Source organism: Molossus molossus, unplaced genomic scaffold (genome assembly GCF_014108415.1).
Source record: "Molossus molossus isolate mMolMol1 unplaced genomic scaffold, mMolMol1.p scaffold_m16_p_5, whole genome shotgun sequence".
Lineage (NCBI taxonomy): Eukaryota > Metazoa > Chordata > Mammalia > Chiroptera > Molossidae > Molossus > Molossus molossus.
The window spans coordinates 2,090,597-2,110,382 of record NW_023425388.1 but is presented as its reverse complement, the minus strand read 5'-3'; the positions used below and the strand labels follow the sequence as shown (position 1 = coordinate 2,110,382).

The following is a 19,786-nucleotide window of genomic DNA, read 5'->3' as shown; positions in this document are numbered from 1 at the left end:
GCTCTTAAAATGCTAAGATTCAGACGGACTGAGTCACGGACCTGGGCAGACACCGCACACCCACTCCCGCCGCGGCCCCTGCTCGCTCTTCAGAGACGACACGACATCTTCGCTGTGCTCGGTGGAGTTAGAGTGGCGACCTGTCTGAAAGAGGGGTGCCGGGGACGGCAGGCTCAGGCGGCGGGGCTGTCCTCTGGCCGTGGCCTCGGAGCAGGGGTGGCGGGTGTTTCAGAGGCACTTGCCCTCACTTTCCAAGTGGGAGTCCCCTTCCAATGGTGCTCAGCCCCGTGACCACAGGGCGCCCCGACAAGTGTGTGACACTCAGCACAGAGTGGGGAGAGGGTCACTCTGAAGCGACACGATGCGCTCTTCAGGCATGTCTCTGCAGAGAGTATCGCAGGCAGCACAGAGAGAGCATGTTACACATGTCAGTGAGTGCGTGTGTGCGCGTGGAAGGGTGTGTGTGCATGCACATGCGTGCTGGGAGCTGTCTGCATGCAGAGGTGGCAGAAGGGGGGTGCAGGAGGGATGCGTGCAGGGGCAGAGGAGGAGGAAGGGGGGGTGAGGCCATGGGAGGCACTGACGCGCCCTCTCCCCCTTTTAAAGTTCAGATCATTTGCCCCCCACACACGACTGCTTCACGGAGGTCGTGAGATGCCGGGATGTCACGGGAGGACCCGTCCTCGCACTGTGAGTGTGGAACCTGCTTCAAGCCCGAGCGCCTCTCCAGAGGGACATGCAGTTTGACATTACCGATGGCGAAGATCTGAGCTCAAAATAATGAGGGCAAAGGGCCAAGACACAGGTGCGGTTCGGGGGGGTCGGACAAGCGCCCTGGCGGACAGTGTGCAGGCGGACGGCGGTGGCTCCCACTGCACGGCGGGAGGAGCGAAGACTCCTGGTGGCCGCAGGGGCCTGAAGAAGGGCTCCGGCGGGGGGCGGCAGGGCCGCCACACTGAGCTTCAGTTTTTCTCTTCTTTCCTTTTTTGTTGTTGAGGGTTACAGATGTCCCCCACTTCTCTTTGTTCCCCTTCATCCAGCCCCCAGCCCACATCAGGCCTTCCCTACACTTTGCCTGGATCCGTGGGTTATGCATATATGAATATATGTTCTTTGGTTCTGCTCCATCTCCTCCCCTCTGAGATCTGTCCGTCTGTTCCCGGCTTTCATATCCCTGAACCTATTTTGTTCGTCAGCTTATTTTGTTCATTAGATTCCACCTATAAGTGAGACCATGTGGTACTTGTCTTTCTCTGACTGCCTTATTTCACTCAGCACAATGCTCTCCAGGTCTCCTTAATGTCGCCTCAAAGGGTAAGACTTCCTTCCTTTTTCACAGCTGAGTAGTACTCTGTTGTGTAAAAGTACCTGTTTTATCCACTCGCTCCCAGATCCTGGCCATTGAAACAAGGCTGCGGTGAACACAGGGAACTTGGTTCTAAAAAGCTTCCACCAGTGCAGATTCCAAACGTGTAGAAAATGAAACACAATGAACTCGCTGGTCCAGCCGGAGCTCCTGGACCCCAGCATGAGGACGACTGACCTGTTGTGGGGACTGTCCTGTGTACCGTGGGGCCTTTAGCAGCATCCCAGCCCTCCCTTCCCTGGGGGCCTGTCGCACCCCCTAGTGTAAATATTACTGCCTCCAGATACTGCCGAATGTCCTTGGGGGGACCAAATCCCTGGTCTGGGAGCCAGTGGTTCAGACCAAACATTTGGACACACTGTTTTCATTGGGTAAAGGCAGCCATGTATCATCAGAACCATGTGGCATTTTGGGTGAAGGTTGGCCACCTTCCCTGCTTGAACAGCCAGAGAAAAACACAGAAGTCTGAGACAAAGACAGACCTTTTACTTCAAAACGGGGCTTCATGGCTTTAGGGAGCCATAAACTATTTTAAAATAATCCTGGGGAAAAAATTCTGGGGCATCCCGCTCAAAAAAAGGGGGGGAGGGGTGAATCAGAAGAGAGGGACCTCTGCACTTGCACTCGGGTTTAAAGAGGCAAAATGACCACCAGCACGCTGTGATGTTCTGCACAGCATGCTACGACCCACTCCACATGGGGGGTCCCACAGCCCGGGGGCCTTCGGATCCCTCTTTGTGCAAGGCGAGGGGGTCTTGCCCACAGAGCTCTCGGCCTCGCTAGCTCTGAAAGCGTGTTAAACAGGCCTCAGGGAACAGAGGAAGGTGTTTAAACATGATGTCTCTTCACTGCACAGTCGTATTGACAAAAGGAGGTGTGTCAGCCTGCATGTGGGTCCCGTGTGTGTGTGTTCCTCAGAGCACACCCCTCAAAGGGACAGACGGGCCTCCGGGTGAGACCGTGCTCCCTGGTTCCCACCTGTCCCCCGTCGAGCCGGCAGCGAGGGAAGGGCTGGGTGGCCCGGGCCGCTCTTGTTCCACACTCCGCAGCACGATGATTTGTGATGCGTACGCCTGAGAACTTCGTAAGCTGCTTAACGTGAAAAGAGTGAAAACCTTCCAAGTCAAGAGAAAGAAAGGAGGACTGGGAAGCTTCGCGCTCGCCGCGGACCCCGAACCCCTGCCCCGAAAGTCCTGAGCGCGCATCGCACCCGCCCTGGCAGACCAAAGGGTTCTGTCACCCCCACGATGCCCCCACACTGAGCGGGAAAGGGACTCATTTGTACTCATCAAAGGAATGCTGAAAGACTTGAAACGGGATTGCCTGCTATTATACGCGTCCGAATTAAAGATTCGTTTTAGAGATCATGCTTGGATTTCTTCCTCCCTGCGCTTCCGGTCCCAAATGAGGCGATCTGTATTCACGGGGCATCGGAGGCAGACGTGAAATCAGACGGTTTGCAAACATACATTTCACAGTCAGTGGCTTGAGTTTTGAATCTTAATGTCGCCTGGTTCTCCGTGTGTGGGGAACTTGGCTCTCGGCGTGAAACTCATCTCAAGCATCATTTCACTCCCTGACTCACTGTGCAGGATAAATTCAATTGCAGGGTCCTGAGTGAGCCCCTGACACGGGTCTCCAGAAATGCAGGTAGGAAAACATAAAACCTAGGCAGGGGCAGAGTCGCCGCGTAGGTCTGCGGACACACTCCCAAACCCTCGATTCCAAGCGCCGTGGTTTGGATGCCATTTGGAGAATGTGACCTGCCAAGCCTATTAGTCAGCCCTCAAACTCTTGTCTGTGTGACCACGAACCCACTGAGAAGGAACTTTCCCAGGGCAGGACTGACTCTTTGAGCAGCCTTAGGTCATATGTAGCACAGCCTCTGAGACCTAAAAGATTTCACATTTCCTGTTCTTTCATACAGAATCCCCACTGTGTAGTCACATTGGAACTGGTGCCCATCTGGGGAGGAGTGTTGGGTACCTCTAGCTGGAGCTCATCAGTCAGTGGAAGAGCTCAACTGAGTCAACAAACTATCTCTTGGCTTTAGCTGCCAAAAGGACTAGATATCTGAGTCTCTCTCATCGCTCTCCCGGGGAGGAGACGGCACGCTCTCAGTAGGAAACAGCAGGGATGTGGGGGAAGAACATTAGAAGTTGTACCATTTCTTTGCTTCTTTGTAGCTCAGTCTTTTCTTCTAGACTCAGTGTCCTCCTTCACTAAGTGCATCTTTTAGTAGTTCTTTCAGTAAGATGTGTTGGTGGTAAACATATCTATCTCACACTCTCCTGAAGACAGTTTAGTTAGGTATATAGTTCTGCACTGATAGTTTTTTTTGTTTGTTTGTTTGTTTTGTCTTGTTTGGAAAATATTTCCTTGACTTCTGGCTATCACTGTTGTTGCAAAGACTTTATAATAACATTTTAAAAAAAAATCTCTTTGATTGTTTTAAGACTATCACTTTGTTTTTAGTACTTTATAATTTCAATTTTATAGGTGTAAATTTATTTTTACTTTACTTACTTGGGATGCTTGAATGTAAATCTTTCATTAATTCTTGAAGTTTGATTCCAAGATATTTTTGCTTTGAGTGTTGCTTATCTCTTATTTTCCATAAACTGTCTTTCTAGAAAACTGATGTATGCTGAACTTTCACTCCATCCTCCATGTCTTACACACTTTTTTCCACGTCTTTACCTCTTTTGCTGTATTCTGGATAATTTCTCCAGCTTTATTTTCCAGTTCACTATTTCTCTCTGTGGCTAAGTCTAATCTATCCAGTAAGCTTTTAATTTCAATGAATATAGTTTTCACTAATCCAGTAGTATTAGTAAAGTTAGTAGATATATTTGGTTCTTTTTCAAACATGCCCCCTCTGTAGCTTTTCATTCCTTCTTCACATTTTAAATTCCCTCTATTATTTAAGAACTCTGTTGTTTTTACTGCTGACTCTTGCTTATATCATGTGGTTTTGAATGGTGTGTTCATAGAGCAGAATTTCATCTCTAAGAACCTTGTGGGGTTTGTGTTGGTGATGTTTCTATGCAGGGAGTATTTGTATGCTTGGCTTTGCCAAGTACCCTGGGGCACAAGCAACCTGGGATAACTTGGTTAGTTTCTCAGCTTGGATTTCCTGGTAAAGGTAATGTGAATTCAAAACCCAGACTGTTGAAAAGGCAGGCCTGTGGTTACACATTCTCAAGGGAGAGTTTTTGTGTTTTTTTTTTTCCTCCAACCCTGCGCCCAGGCTGAAACAAGTTTCCTTGTCATCTTTCTTTGCAAGAAGGCTGACTTGTTTCTCACCAACCTTTTTATGAATGTTTAGTCCTTCCCGTCCTGGCTTTATATGGAGATCTTTACTCCAGCACCCCCCTTACACTGCTCTCTGGCCCTTGTCTCGCCAGCATCTCCTACTTGTGCTGCAGGAAGCCAAGTAAAGAAGTCACTGTCTATGCCGGGCCAGAGTTTTAACTGAGATGGTGCAGACACGGGGACCAGCCAAGGGGTAGTGGGATTAGGGACCCCGGGGAGAGGAGAACCTCAGCGAGCACAGACTAGACACTTGGCCAGCTACCCCTCCCATCGGAGGCTCTCCTTCAAGTGCTGAAATCTTGGTGAGTCCAGGATTATGTTACTAAGAAAAGCTATTTCCTCCCAGGACAATACAAACATATCAGTGTCATTAAAGTAGTGACCTGGTATCATAAAATTTCAGAGTACCCTTGCCCCTACCTTCCCAGGCCATTACTTAGCTTAAATGATAACAACACAGATTTTTAAAAATTGATTTTAGAGAGAGAGAAAGAGGAAGAGAGAGAAAAACATCAGTGAGAGAGAAACATGGATTGGCTGTGTCGCATATACACTTGACAAGGAGTCCAGCCGGCAACCTGGCTATGCGCCCTGACTGGGAATCGAACCCGCAACCTTTCCATGCACGGGATGATGCTCAACCAACTGAGCCACACCGGCCAGGGTAAGAGTATAGCTTTTTTACACCAGATAGATACTGGGTTCAAGTCCTGCCTCTAAATTTCACTAGCAGTTATGACGCTGGGTTGGGGCAAGTTAGGGTGCAGGGTGGCTAACAAGAGAACAGAGGTCCTTTCCATGGATCACCCCAAAGGGGGGGCCTTTTCAAGAATTTTAAAGGTGCTGATAGGATGGCCAAGAAGTTGAAGGACCTTGAAAATTTTAAGATCATGACCCCATCAGTAAAAACATTTTGAGAACACATCTCTAATATATTTACATTTATTTATAAATTATATACTGTTCCAACATCAATTTATACATTAAATATTTAAACTTTTTAAATATTTTTTTATTTTTTATTTATTTTTTTATCCTCACCCATGGACATTTTTGTTCCCATTTTTTTCAGATAGATGGGAGGGAGAGACAGGGAGAGAGAGAGAAAGAGAGAGAGAGAAACATCAACATGAAAGGGACACATGGAGTGGCTGCCTTTCGCACGATCCCAACCAGAGCTGGGGATGAATCGAAACCAAGGTATGTGCCCTTGACTGGAATTGAACCTGAGACTCACTGGTCCACGGGCCGCAGCTCTACCACTGAGCCACACCGGCCAGAGCCTAAATCTTTTTTGTAATTGACTGATTTGAGAGAGAGAGGAAGGGAGAGGGAGAGCACGAGACAAACATCGATGAGAAAGGAACATCAATAGGCCACCTCCTGCACACCGCCCCCCCCATTGGGGATGGAGCCCGCAAGCTGAGCATGTGCCCTGACCAGGAATCGAACCTGTGTCCTCCTGGTGCGTGGAATGGCGCGTAATCCACTGAGCCACACCAGCCAGGCACAACTCCTTTTCCAGGACAGAGAAGAAACAAAGAAAAGAACAGGAGTTCTGACGCTGTCCTCCCATATCCCGGGACGGCCTCCGGGCGCATCGCCTTGGCAAGGGAGGCGACAGAAGTGGCGAAGGGAGGGACCTGGAAAGTCCAGTCCCCTCGGGGGGCAGCTGGAGCGGTGCTGCCCCCACAAACTTTCTGACAAGGTTAGGCAAAGTGTCCCCGCACTCAGCACCCACAGAGGCCGGGTTCCAGCCTGGCCCTACCCGGCCCTGCTTCCCAGCTGGGCGGCCTTGGGACCAAGTCGGGCCACCGCTCTGACGCTGGGTGCTCATCTCTCAAGTGCGACTAAAACGCACCTCCTGGGCTGCTGTGAGGAGGAAATCAGACAGTCGGGTTTCACCCACTTCCTTTCCCAGAGCCTGTGGCTGGCCGGCCCTTCCCAGGAGGGCGCCTGAGACCAGAGCGTCACTGACGGACCACGCGCTGGCCCAGACTCCCCTCTGCCACAGGCGCCTGCCGAGCCCTGGTTATTTCTATGGAAACAGACTGGCAGCTGCAGACGCTGGGTCTTCCTCTCTCTTCTGTAACAGCTGGACAACTCCTCCTGACGTCAGGCCTGTTTGCTCTGCTTCTGAGCGGGCGTTTCACTCCATGTGACTTTTGAGAGTGAAGACAGTCCCTGAGTAAAAGGATGAGGTGATGCAGACACAATAAAATGCAGGGCTGTGTGTGTGGACATGCACGTGTACCTGTGCGTGTGTGCAGGTGTGCACCTGTGTGCTGGGATGCAGGGACAACAGACCGCTGGGACATGCTGCCCTGGTCTCCTGGCCGAGCGCGCTGGGGGAGGGGTGAAGGGACACGGGTCACACCTGCGTGCCTCCAGATGAGCCGGTGCACAGGAAAGCCGGGGGTCTCTACTCCAGCTGTGCACTAGAATTGCCTGTCTCCCCAGACCAGTGACATCAGAAGCCTGGGGTGCTGCTTGAGCACCCACACATTGGTTTAGACACAGATGATTCTGCCACGCACCAGGGTTGAGACCTGCTGCTTATCTGAGCGGAAGAGAAAGGTTCACCCTGTCATAAATGAATAATTCTGTCCCCTCCACTGGGGCCCAGCTCCCAACCCCCAACCCCTCACCCTGACTGAACTGCCATTTTTCCTACATTCGGAAATTCTTGGCCAATGAAACAAGGAGGTAGGGTAGGGTTTCTCCGCTAGACCGTGAATGGTCTGGGAACAAGCATCACTTCTTGGGGGGCTACTGACAGCGGGGCGGAGGGCGTGGACGGCCTGTCTTTGTGGTCCGGGACACTCGGTGCAGGGAAGGTGTTCACGGCTGCCCACTCTCCTTGGTTCTCGTCTCCGTCCTCTTCCTCCCACATGCACAGCCTGCGCCCCAGGATAAAGCCCAGCGTGTGACCCAGGTCATGGCTTCTTTGTCCAAAGTCAGGAGTCTGTGAGGAATCCGAGTGGGAACCGAACAATTTCCCTCCCTTTCCTTCCCCACCCCCACCCTCTCTATAGCCCATCAGTCACTTAGGACTTGTGTGAGCAGAAAGAAAAGAAAGAAAAAGAACAGGAGAGAGAGAATAAGAAGCAGGGAGAGCCCTGGCCGGTGTGGCTCAGCAGTCAGAGCATCGGTCCACGGATCAATGAGTCATGGGTTCGATTCCGGTCAAGGGCACGTTCCTCGGTTGTGGTCTGTCACGTGGGAGGCAACCAGTCAATGTGTTCCTCTCACGTCGATGTTTCTCTCTCTGTCCCTCCCTCCCTCCCACTCTGTCTGAAGATAAGTGGAAAAAATATCATCAGGTGAGAATTAAAAAAAAGAACACGAACGAAGAGATGGCAAACGGGGCTCACAGACACACTGAAACGTCGTCCTCTACGGCAAAGTGGAGACGCCTCGCGTTTTATGCTTGGAACCAAAACAGAACCGCTTCCTGCTCTCAGTCCTCACCCCTGCCTTGTCCTCTGAGCAAAGGTGACGCTGATGCTATACTTCTGTGTTGTTGCTGCTTTAACCAGTGATCAATCTGGACCTCTCGGGCCAAATCCCCAATTTGGGAAGGCAGTCAAAAGAACAGAACTCCTTCCCGAAGAGGGAAACGGATGCATGCCAAGCGCACTGGCTACGGAACTAAGGGTCAGAGGTACTCATTTGCACGGACTGCTCTCCTTCCCGGGATGTGTTTTTAATGCTGTGATGACAGACAGCCTTCCAGGGGCCTCTGGCAGCATCTCTGAATCTTCAGGGATGAGGGAGAAGGAGCTTGGGGGCCTTTTCCCAGCAAGCTCGGAGGCGATTAGCAAAGTCACGAGCGCATCGGGGAGGAGGAGGCCCTGACGCAGCCTCTGGCTCATTAAAAGTGAGATTTGATGCTGGAATCCCCAGGGCCAAAAAAAATCAATGACCCAGGAAAACGGCACCAGCTGACAGCCCCGGGAAAAGGCCCCGGGAAGGGGCGCAAAGACGAGAGAGGCTTAAGTAACGTCCCAAACTGCACTGCGCATCTCCCTCTACTGTCCAGACAGCCGCCGGGCCCGGGGGTTCTGGCACTTTCCTTCACATGGATGCACCATCCTTCCTCCATCCCCTTCTTCACAGGCTCCCTCTGGCCCCCTCATTGCAGGTTGGGGTATTCCCTCGGGGCGGCGGGGTTGTCAGACGCCGCTCTCCAGCGCTGGGCTGTAGTTGTAAGACTCCTGGGGGAGGGACCGCTGTTTTCTTGTAGGTCTCTGCTTGCTACTCACCTCTGCAGGTTCCTGCAGAGGAAAGGACCACCTGTCCCAGGAAGGGAGGCAGCAGGCTCCATGGACACTGGAGAGGGATGGGGTGGGGGTGGGGGTGCATGACTGGACCCACTGCCTGGACTACAATATTCCGCGTCATTTCGGAGCTCAGGGCTGTCCCTCAGCACAGTGCATCCCGTGGTCAGGAGGTCCCTGTAGGTTCGTTCAGTTTCTTTCTTTTTTTTTTTTTATCCTCACCCGAGGACATTTTTCCATTTTTTGCACAGATAGAGTGGGAGGGAGAGAGAGAGAGAGAAACATCGACGCGAAAGAGACACATCGAGTGGCTGCCACCCGCACGACCAACCAGGGCCAGGGACAAACTGCAACCAACGTACGTGCCCCTAGCGGGAACCGAACCCGGGTCTCTCCGGACCGCAGGCCGATGCTCTAACCGCTGAGCCAAACCGGCCAGGGCTTTTTCTTTTTTTCTTTTGGTTTTTTTTTTTTTTGGTTCGTTCAGTTTCAAGTCAAATCAGCCACCTTCGGAAAACTTCACTTCCTCCCTAAGCCTGTCCCAGTGTTTCGTGATGCCACACCCCACAGAACTTAGACTTCAACTTGAGTGTGTCGGTGGTGTGCGAGGATGTGAGTTTCCTCTTCTTCTCCACGAAAGGCCCCCGAGACTTTCTCCCTAGTCTTGGGGACTCTGGAGAGCAAGGCTGGAGGAGGAACCCAGCAGGATGGCCGGCGGCCGCTGGCTCGGGAGTCTTCCAGCCCGGACTCAGGCTCCCACGGAAAGCAGAAGGAAATTCCCCCTCGAGTCTGTCCCTTAGAATCACACGTCTCAAAGCCGCGTGCTCCTCTCCGGATACAGCCTCCTGGGTGACAGCTCAAGTTCACCCTCTGTAACGGTTCCCAGCCTGGCTGGCAGCCCCCCGACGGCCACCAGTGTCTACAGTCTGCTCGAACGGTCTCATGGTGACACCGCAGTGCACCTAAAGCAGTCGCCCTGAGATCAGCGAAAGGGCTCGTCGGCTCTCGACTTCCTCCTTCCAACACTCAGAGCCCAGAGGTGGCGGACTTCAGAGCAGCTCCCCGCACTTCAGTCAGCAGACACGGTGCTTCTCTAGCAGCCGAGAAAGTTCTATTACCCCCCAAAAAGTCAATAGCACTGGGAAGCCTTCCCTGGCAGTTACCGCAGCGCCCTGACCCTGTGGCGCTCAACCTGAAGGACCGCGGTCTGCTTGCCAAATGGCATATCTTGGCTTCCTTTGCCAGGTAGAAACACAGCCTTGATATTAAATATTCAAAGCGAAGAACCTCTGACCTAAGGGCTCCCGGCTAACAATGCCAGGCTCTGTGAGTAAACCAGAAACCCAGCTCCGCTTCTGGTTCCCGTGCTCTTCTGTCCTCAGCAGAGGGACCAGGCACTGCCTCCCCTCACCTGGTTTCGCTGCAAAAGACTCAGCGGGCAGGGCCCTCCAGGGACATGCAAAACCTGGGCTTGCAGAAGATGCTGGAAGGGAGAGAAGGGGCGCAGAGCTGCTCCCTGAGCTGGAAAAGGGGGAAGCCTCCCAGAGGGAGACCACCTCCGTTACCACTGTGGGGAGGCTGTTACTTCAGGCAAGGACAGCGGTGTCAGAGGTAGGCTCCAGTACCCTCAGCCACCCACAAACAGCTCTCACAACAGGGTGCTTCACCTACAACCCCACAACCACCTGCAGAAGCCAGTCCCAGTCCCCAGTCGAAAAGCCTGGTGTTCGCTGGCTGGGGCAGTCTTATTTTTTTAAGTAGACTGGGAAAGGAGAGGGGGGCGCAGGTGTCTTTTGGAGGTAGTCACGCTCTGTTCCCTAAGCTTCTGCTCACCTCTCCACCTGACCAGACTTCAGGTCAGGTGCCCCTGGGCTAGTCTCCTCACATGGCTCCCACAGACTGGCTGGGGCACACCCAGAGGATGCGGATGGCAAACCAAGTGCACCCCTCAGACCACAGCACGTGTATTTCACAGGCAGCTGTGGGCTGGATCAAGGAGCCTCCAGCCGACACGCATCCATCAGAGTAGAGTCGCTAATGCGAGGAAATTGAAATCAACAAGAACGGCGACAAACTCCAAATATGTTACCCACCCTTCCATCTCAGGGGACGGGGTGCGGGGGCGCCCCTGCCACCACCCCACACGCAGTCACCTGTATGTTAAGGCTCACAACAGGCAAGAAAACCGGCTATGAGCACACCCCAACTTCAGTCCAACCCTGCCGAGTCGCCTCGGGCGACGGCCCCAGCGGAGGGCTCCCCTGGGCACGCAACACGCCGGGGGCGCACGGCGGGGGCGCACGCTGCTTACCGGAGAAGTCCGTGAGCGCGGCGATCTCCCGGGAGCAGACCAGGACAGTGCAGTAGAAGAGGCGCAGGAGCTGCCCCGGCGGCTCTACCTGCCTGCGGAGGCCGGGATGCTGCGCGGGCTGGGGCGTGGGCGGCGGGCGCGCGGGTCCCGGCAGCAGCATGGTGCGCGGCGCGGCGGAGCGCGGGGGGTTGTTGGGCGGAGGACGGCGTCACATGGCGGGCGAGTTGGTGGCCAGCGGCTCAGCGGCCCCCTGCCACCTCCCCGGCTCGGGCCAGCACCGGCTCCCCAGCAAAGGGGAGGGGGCGGAGAACCGGGGCGGGGCGAGGAGCCCCGGGAAGGATCCGCGTAGTTTCCCCGAGAGGAAATCTCCGCCGCCGCTGCCGCGCTGGAGGAAACGAGGGGGGCCGAAGGGAAAGTGTCGACTTCGCGCGCCCCGCGGCTGCGGAGGCTGGCCCCTGGCACGCTGCCCGCCGCGGAGGGCGCCCCCAACAGCGCTCCGAGGGCCGCGCAACTTGAGCGTCTTCCACGCCCGGGCCCCCGCCCCTGAGCCGGCCCGGCACCCCTGGCCCGGCCCGCGCTGGCCTGGTGCCAGCCTCGCCCTGGCCGCGGGAGCAGAGCGGCCGGTGCCCGTGACGCACTTTGGAGCCAGCGCTGCGCGGTGAGCCTGGGCGCCCCGGGGCGGGGCCGCGGCCCGGGCGGGGGCCGCCGGAAGGTGGGGTCCTAGAGGTGCGACACTGACGTCCCTGCGAGCCGCCGCGCTCCGCCGGCCGAGCCACCAAGCTCGCAGTTACCCCCATTGCCCAGAGGGGACTGAGACCCGAGCATTGCCCAAGTTTACACAGCCGGGACAGGAATGAGCCGGGGGTGGGGATGGGTCTCAAAACCTGTCAGATGGCTCCAGAGCCGGTTTCTCTGGGCTCCGGCTGACCACACGCTTCCTTTGGGCACTGGCTGTGCGCAGCGCTTAGAGGATCTGACACCGGACCGACATGAACAGCCACTGAGCGCTCATCATTGGGCCTTCTTTTAAAATGGGCCACAGCATCTTTCTGAACCTCTTGATTACGCGCGGTGTGTCCCACGAGTGGACGCCCACTCCGTGGGCGAGCAGCGCACTGAGTGGCTGGCACCGGGGGACGGGGGCAAGGACAAGTGTTTGGAGGCTCCGGGGCAGTGCCGACTGCGGGTACCTGGGCCCCAGTGACCCAAAGCCGGCGGACCGCGCGAGGCGTCAGAGCTGGGCGGCGCCGGCGAGGGAGGAGGGCCTGGCGGGCCTCGGCACAAAGTGTTCCCGAACACCGCGGGGAGGCCTGCCAAGTTCGCGGCGGGCCTGACGCGGAAACGTGGATAATGAGGCCCAGGGCGGGACCAGGCGCACTGCCCCGGCGGCCCCGGACGCACGGCGATCGCGCAGAGTGTGGCCGGAGGCCTAGAGAGAGAAGACGGGACGCCCGCGTCCCCGTGAGACCCTCTTAGCGGTGGGCAACGAGGATCCCAGAGGGATGGATGCCGCGGGGTCGTGCACCCTGTTCCAGCCGGGTCGGGATCCGGTCGATTAATGTTTGTTGAGTGGGACCTAGTCTGCCAAGCACAATGATTTGTAAACTACATTAAAATACTCAACCCTTCTCAATAACCCTCGGACATTCTCAGGGTGCACTTTCTGGGCTGGGGAAACTGAGGCTGGGTGGTGGGTACGGATGCCTCGCACTTAGGAGCCACTCAGTAAGTACCGCTTGCCCCAAACTCAGGTCTCTCGTGGACTTTCATTCATTCATCCACCCAGTTTAGCTGTGAATTGGGCGCTTGAGATCCTGTGCTGGGGGGGGCGGGAGGGGGGGGACGTGGCGCAGGAAGGGGGCCGGGTGCTGCCACCACTGTCCGTAGATATGCGCTGGCTTCCAGATGCCCCGTGGGCAGTTACTAACCGTGACAGCGCCCCCAGGCTTCCTTACCTGTGACGTCCTGAGGTGCCTTGTGAGGCTTTAAGAAGCTGATACAGGTGATGTGGGACTATGAAGTGCTCAGTCAGTATCGGTCACCATTACAGTGAGGCAGACAGACATTGAACGGGTAATGCCAAGTGAGCCAGAGTCCTGAACAGGGGGCCCTGGGGGCAAAAGGCGGGGTGCTGAGCCAGAGGAAGGGAGGGTGGTATCGGCAAGGTGGAGGAGAAAGATGGGAAGAGTGGGCCCAGCAAAAGCCAGGTATTTGGGAAGGTGACCATTTTAGGGAAAGGGGACCAGCGTGCCTAAAACCCAAAAGAAGCACGGCTCCTAGGAGAATGGAGAGGGGACTGGAGTGGATGGGACGGAGCGCACAGGGCAGGCCTAGGGGATGCCCAGTGGTCACCAGCCAGCGCTCAGCGACCCAGACAATGAGTGAGCACTTTCTTCTTCACCTTAAGCCAGCAAAGAATTGTGAGCACCCTGTGGCATAATCAGGTGTGTGTTGGTGAAAGGTTACTCTGGCTGCTGAGTGCAGTTGGACTAGAGGGGTCCCAGGGTGTTCACGGATCATATTCCCCAAAGAATCGGAAGCAGGGACCCAAACAAGTACTGTACACCAACATCCATCTCAGCACCTGTTCACAGTAGCCAAAAGGTGGGAGCAACCCAAGTGTCCACAGACCAACGAGTGGATGAACAAGATGTGGAATAGTATTCAGCCATAAAAAGGAATGGACTTCCAATACTACAGCATGGATGAACCGTGAAAACATTATGTTAGGTACAATAAGCCAGACACAAAATGATAAAGATTGTACGATTCCACTTACCTGAAAGATCTAGAATCAGTGAATTCCAAGAGAGAAAGTAAATGAGAGGTTCCCAAGAACTGGGAGAATGGGGGAACAGAGTTTCTGTTTGGGGTGATGAAAAAGTTACAGAAATAGATAGTGGTGAGTGATGGTTGCACAACATTGTGAGTGTAAGGAACGCCACTGAATTCTACGCCTAACACAGCAGATTTTATGTTGTATGTATTTCTGACAACTTCAAAACATTAATCATCTAATATGCCGAAAACCACTGAACTGTACACTTGAAATGGGTGAGTTGTATGGTTCGTGAACTATATCTCCATAAAGCTGTTTTTTTAAAAAATCAAACCGTAACAACAACAAAGGGGGTACAGGGAGGTGCTCAGAGTCCGAGTGTAGCCAGGAGGCCATAGCTGTGTGTTGGGCTGGGAGAGGTGTTTGGGAGGGGTGGACGTCCCAGGGTGGCCAGACTGATGTGGGACCTCGAGGAGGCCTGGCTTCCCTCTGCTCCTCAGCTGTGCACTGTTAAATCAGATTTTAGTCCTAATCTGATCTCTTTAAGAATTTTTTTTTAAATCCTCACCGGAGGACATTTTTGCATTTATCTTCGGATAGAGCAGAAGGGAGAGAGGGAAGAAGAGAGAAAGAGAAACATCAATGTGAGAGAGACACATCAAGTGATTGCCACCCACACGACCCCAACCTGGGCCGGGGACACACTGCAACCGAGGTACGTGTCCTTAGCGGGAACCGAACCCGGGACTCTCTGGTCCGCGGGCCGACACTCTAACTGCTGAGCCAAACCGGCCAGGGCCTCTTTAAGAATGTTTAAATCAGGCATGGAAGTGAAAATAGTTCTACTGCTCTTCCTCTGTGCAGCCCTTAGTTCCAAGGGCCCTTGTGCCCCCAGCCAACTGGAAACCAATGACCACCCTTTCCATTTCTCTGTCTCTAATTATACAATCAAATACCTGAACTCGGGGGCACCATAAAAACTTGTAAGACAGGAAAACGGGGGAGGGGAGCCACACCTCAGAGACGGGAAGCCATTGTAAAATCCATCCGAGGCAGGAAGAGGTGTGACCTTTTCCACTAAGGAGCTTTCCCTTTCTGGATGGGCTTTAGAAAACCAGGAGCAGTCATCCTAGCCTCATGGGTATTCAGTACCCGTCCAGGAGCTGGAATCGTGGTCGGATCAAGAGTGAGCCAAGTGATTGAGTCTCCCCACATGGAATTGTCCACGAAACCCTTTGAGACAGGTGCTAATGAGGACCAGCTCCATGAGTCACTGCAAGGTGAATGTATGGAGTCCCCTGTGCAATGTCTTAAGAACTTCAATTCCTGGCTGGTTTTGCTCAGTGGTTAGAGTGTCGGCCTGCGGACTAGAGAGGCCCGGGTTCAGTTCCCGCTAAGGGCACGTACCTCGGTTGCAGTGTGTCCCCGGCCCCAGTTGGGGTCGTGTGGGTGGCAGCCACTCGATGTGTCTCTCTCACATCGATGTTTCTCTCTCTCTCTTCTTCCCTCTCTCCCTCCCTAACTGAAGATAAATGCAAAAATATCCTCAGGTGAGGATAAAAAAAAAAAAAAAGAACTCCAAGATAGTGACAGCAGGGGATCTGGGCACAGGGCACGGGAAGCTGGTGCCACAGCCATTTCTGAGTCTCAGATAAGGAGATTGAAGGCAGGCTCACACAGATCATCTGTGGCAGGACCTGAAGTCCCCTTCAACTGCATAAACACCAACATTAGGGAGGGGCCCCAGATGGAGTGACATGAAAGTGTTCCCTTCTGTGTGATGGTACCTTCTGGTAGTCTGGCCCCTTCCTGCACAGGGGTCTGAGATGTGCATTTGTTCTGGGTGGGAGAGGCCACTTGGCAGGAAATCTAAACCACAGTTGTTCGTCCTTATTTGGAATTTCGCTTTCTGCAATTTCAGTTACCTGTGCTCAACTGCAGTCTGAAAATATTAAATGGAAAATTCCAGAAATAAACAATTCATAAGTTTTAAATTGTGTGCTATTCTGAGTAGCATCGCGATGAAATCTTATGCCATCTGCTCCGTCCCTCGGAGCTGGGGTGTGAACGGTCACTTTTCAACATGTCCATGCTGCGTGTACAATAAGAGAGAGATCTTATTCACACAACCTTTATTACATTACGTTGTCCCAATTGTTCTAGTTTATTATTAGTTTGTGGTGTTGGTCTCTTACTGTGCCTAATTTAGAAAATTAAGCTTTGCAGTTTATATAAAGTATATAGAAGGTTGTATACTATCTGCGGTCTCAGCATCCACCGGGGTCCAGGAACTAACGCTTCACAGATAAGGAGGGACGACTGTACATTTACCATTTTCATGCCTTCATTCCTGCCTTCCTTTAGAGACAAACCTGTCCCCTTTTCCCAGCTTTAAGTTGCATGCCCGCCCCTCCTTCCAAGCCTGCCCTGGATGATGTCCTTGCGCTGCACCCACATGGTGGCCGGGAGCCGCCCCCTGCGCCATCCAGGTGAGGCTGCAGGCTTTCAACCGAGGTGGGCGGCAGCCCTTCTGGGAAGAGATAAACCACCGTTTGTCAGCTGCAAAGAAACCGACCTTTCAGCCGGGAGAGTGAGGCCGAATGTTGTCCAGGGCTAACAAGGCTTATTTTTAGAGCGCAACAAATGGTGGTTTGTTTGTGGAGTCTGGCACGGCAGACCGCAGGGCAGCAGACAGCCTGCTAGCCAAGGGCAAAAGCTGGGCCGCTGGAGAGGGGTTCAAAGCCCGCAGGAGGGGGCCTTGAAGAGTATGCGGGCAGAATGGTGTGTGTCCCTACGGGGTCCATCCCAGGTCAAAGGCAGCAAGTAGGGGGGGTGGGTCTCTGCCTGCCACCGACGGCTGGCTACCCGCGGAGGTGTCTGACCTCCCGCCTCTTGTTTTTTCACGTCTGCAGAATGAAAAGGTCAGACTCTGAAGTCCATTTTGGCTCCGAAAGCCCGTGGCCTATTTAAATAGATGTCAGCTTCGGAAAATTGGTGAACTCTATGCTAATTCCTCGACGGTCCTTAGTGTCTTCTAAAATCTACCTTTCCATTTGTTTTCCTGTATGCTCTGTTTGTTTCCACAACATCGGCATTTTCTCTCTGCGGAAGAAAAATGCAGCACAAACACACTTTGGGGGGTCCTGGAGCATTGTGAGGGGTCGAGTTCTGACCCACGGGGATTTGCAGTGTGAAATGTCCCCACCTGCAGCCACGCTGCCGGTGGCTGGTCTTAGTGGAATCCTCCGGTATTCGTCCTTCTGTGCCTGGCTTTTTTCACTTGGCAGGATGTCCTCACAGTTCATCCAGGTATCAGGACTTCCTTTGTTCCCGAGGCTGCGTGACAGCCCTGTGTATGCGTGGACCACACTGGTGGCCAGTGCTGGTCTCTCCCAGCAGGGAGGACAGGGAAGGGCGCTCGGGCGTATACTCAGTGGTTTCTTCTTGGCCAACACACGTACAGCCCTTCAGCAGAAGCCTCCGAAAGGAGAGGAGAAGGGGGAGGCCAGAGCTGGTGCCCAGGTGCTGGGAAGGGAGAACCCTGCCTCTTCAGGACCTTAGTTTCTGCACAGTCAGCCGGATGCCGGCAGCTGCTGCCAATGGCGCCCTCTGTCGGTGAGAATCTTTTTTTTTTTTAATCCTCACCAGAGGACATTTTTCCATTTTTTGTTCAGATAGAGTGGGAAGAAAAGAGAGAGAGAGAGAGAGAGAGAGAGAGAAACATGGACGTGAAAGGGACACATCGAGTGGCCGCCACCTGCACGACCCAACCAGGGCCGGGGACAAACTGCAACCGAGGTGCGTGCCCTTAGCGGGAACCGAACCCGGGTCTCTCGGAACCCAAGGCCAACACTCTTAACAGCTGAGCCAAACCGGCCAGGGCATGTAGGTGAGAATCTTAATTGACGTCTTCAGCAAGGTGACAGTGACCCATGAATTTTAAAAATAAAAATTTTTTTTAGGGCGGTAAAATATATGTAACATAAAATTTACCATCTTGCAGAACTGAAACTCTGTACCCATTAAACACTAGCTCCCACCCCCCCCCCACCCCACCGCACCCGGTCCCTGGTACCCACTATTCCGTCTTTATGACCCTAGGTCCCTCCTATGAGTGGAATCATACCTATTTGTCCTTTTGAGACTCGCTTTCTTCACTTAGCCCAGAGTCTTCGAGGTCCATCCACAGTGTAGCCTGGGTGAGAATTTCCTTTTCAAGGCTGAGTGATGTTCCGTGGTGTGGAGACCACACTTGGTGTATCCGTTCATCCGCCCCGGACACTTGGGACGCTCCCACCTCCTGGCTGTGGTGAAACACGGTGCTATGAACTCGGGTGCACAAAAACACTCACAACTTCGAATGATGATTGCCAAGGGAAAGTTGAAAGCTACCCAAGAGAAAACAAATCAGAGTCCACTGGAAGGAATTCAGAATCAACAAAAGTGAGTTCTGATTAAGGGTATGGAGCAGAGATTCCCAAACTTCCTTAGCTCAGCCTCCGTGGTGTCTCCATGGTTTCTTACAGTGCGGCTAGGCAAAAGCAAACAAAAAGTCTGAACTGTTACATTCATTAAATAGTTAGATGCAAACAACGTAAGTATGTATGTTCTAACAATTAAGTAGCTATTTGAAATAAAATACGCAGAGGTAGAGAGAAAAGGTATTTTTATTTCATTCTTAAATAGCCACAATTATTTACTCATGGGGTGTATGCCCTCTGGGGCAGGTGGCAATTTCCCCGGCCTTCAATCAGGTTAAACACTGCCACCTTCATTTCCACAGTAGCCACGGAAATCCCAGCCTTGGGAAGCTGTAGCGTCATCCAAGAAAAGTAGCACAATCGGATGTTGCAACAGTGAACTATCTTGAGTTAGGAGTTTGCAGTGGATGTCAGGAAGTGCTGTATTTTCTTCAACTTATAAAAGTATTCCAAGGCAACCTGTGAGTTTCTCGTGGTGCCCCGGGGCACTCTGGTGCCCAGTTTGGGAACTGCAAATCCGACAGTTAGAATACCCCGGAGACTTACCTTGTCAACAAGGACTCTGACTTGCTCCAGGCTGGCTCTCCTCAGTCATACCACCCTTGGCCTCCCTCCACTGGACACACACTGGCCCTCTGGCTGCTTCTCCACCTCTCTGATTGTGTTCCCACCTCAGTGCCTTTGCACGTGCTGTCGTTTCTTCCTTGAATGCTCTTTCCCCAAGGATTGCCATGGCTCCCCGTCCACCCCCAAAACCCTCACCCACTTTGCTCATCTCCACAGCACTCATGGTGACCTGTCCGTCATTCTATCAGTCATCCTGCCCCTCTTGGGTTGATTGCCCAAAACAAACCTCTCTGAAAATAAATTGCCTTTGAAATGATTGGGCCAAGATCACTGCGCGAGCACAGTTGCTGAGTTGATGTAATTAAAATGTTAAGGAACACAAAAGGAAGTAAACAGAATAATAAAGTCCCAAGAAAGTAAAGGAAATAATGCAAGTGAATAGCACTGTCACAATGTCAACTAGCAAGTGGGGGTTCTCTGAGAGATGTCCGATGAGGAAGGATCCGTGTCCCGGCACTGGGTGCGCAGCTGCTTCTGGAGACCTCAAATCCAAACTGCTCCCAGACATGGGGAGAAGTGAGCCCTTCCCCACACAAGGACCCATAGTCACATTGTTCAGAGACATGCACATCAGGCCGGAGGGGTTTATGGCTGCACTTTACAATCTGCCAACCATACCATCCGTTT

At 53.3% G+C, this 19,786-nt stretch overlaps 1 protein-coding gene across 2 annotated transcripts in view; it reads right to left on the bottom strand.

Annotated features, from left to right (window-relative positions):
* Positions 1 to 11,432, bottom strand: part of EVA1C (eva-1 homolog C) — a 65,114-nt gene extending 53,682 nt beyond the window's left edge. For both annotated transcript variants that reach the window (XM_036243531.1, XM_036243532.1), the window contains exon 1: positions 11,273 to 11,432. In XM_036243531.1, coding sequence (XP_036099424.1) covers positions 11,273 to 11,432 — 160 coding nt within the window. The remainder of the gene's footprint in view (positions 1 to 11,272) is intronic.
* Positions 11,433 to 19,786: the final 8,354 nt, after the last annotated feature.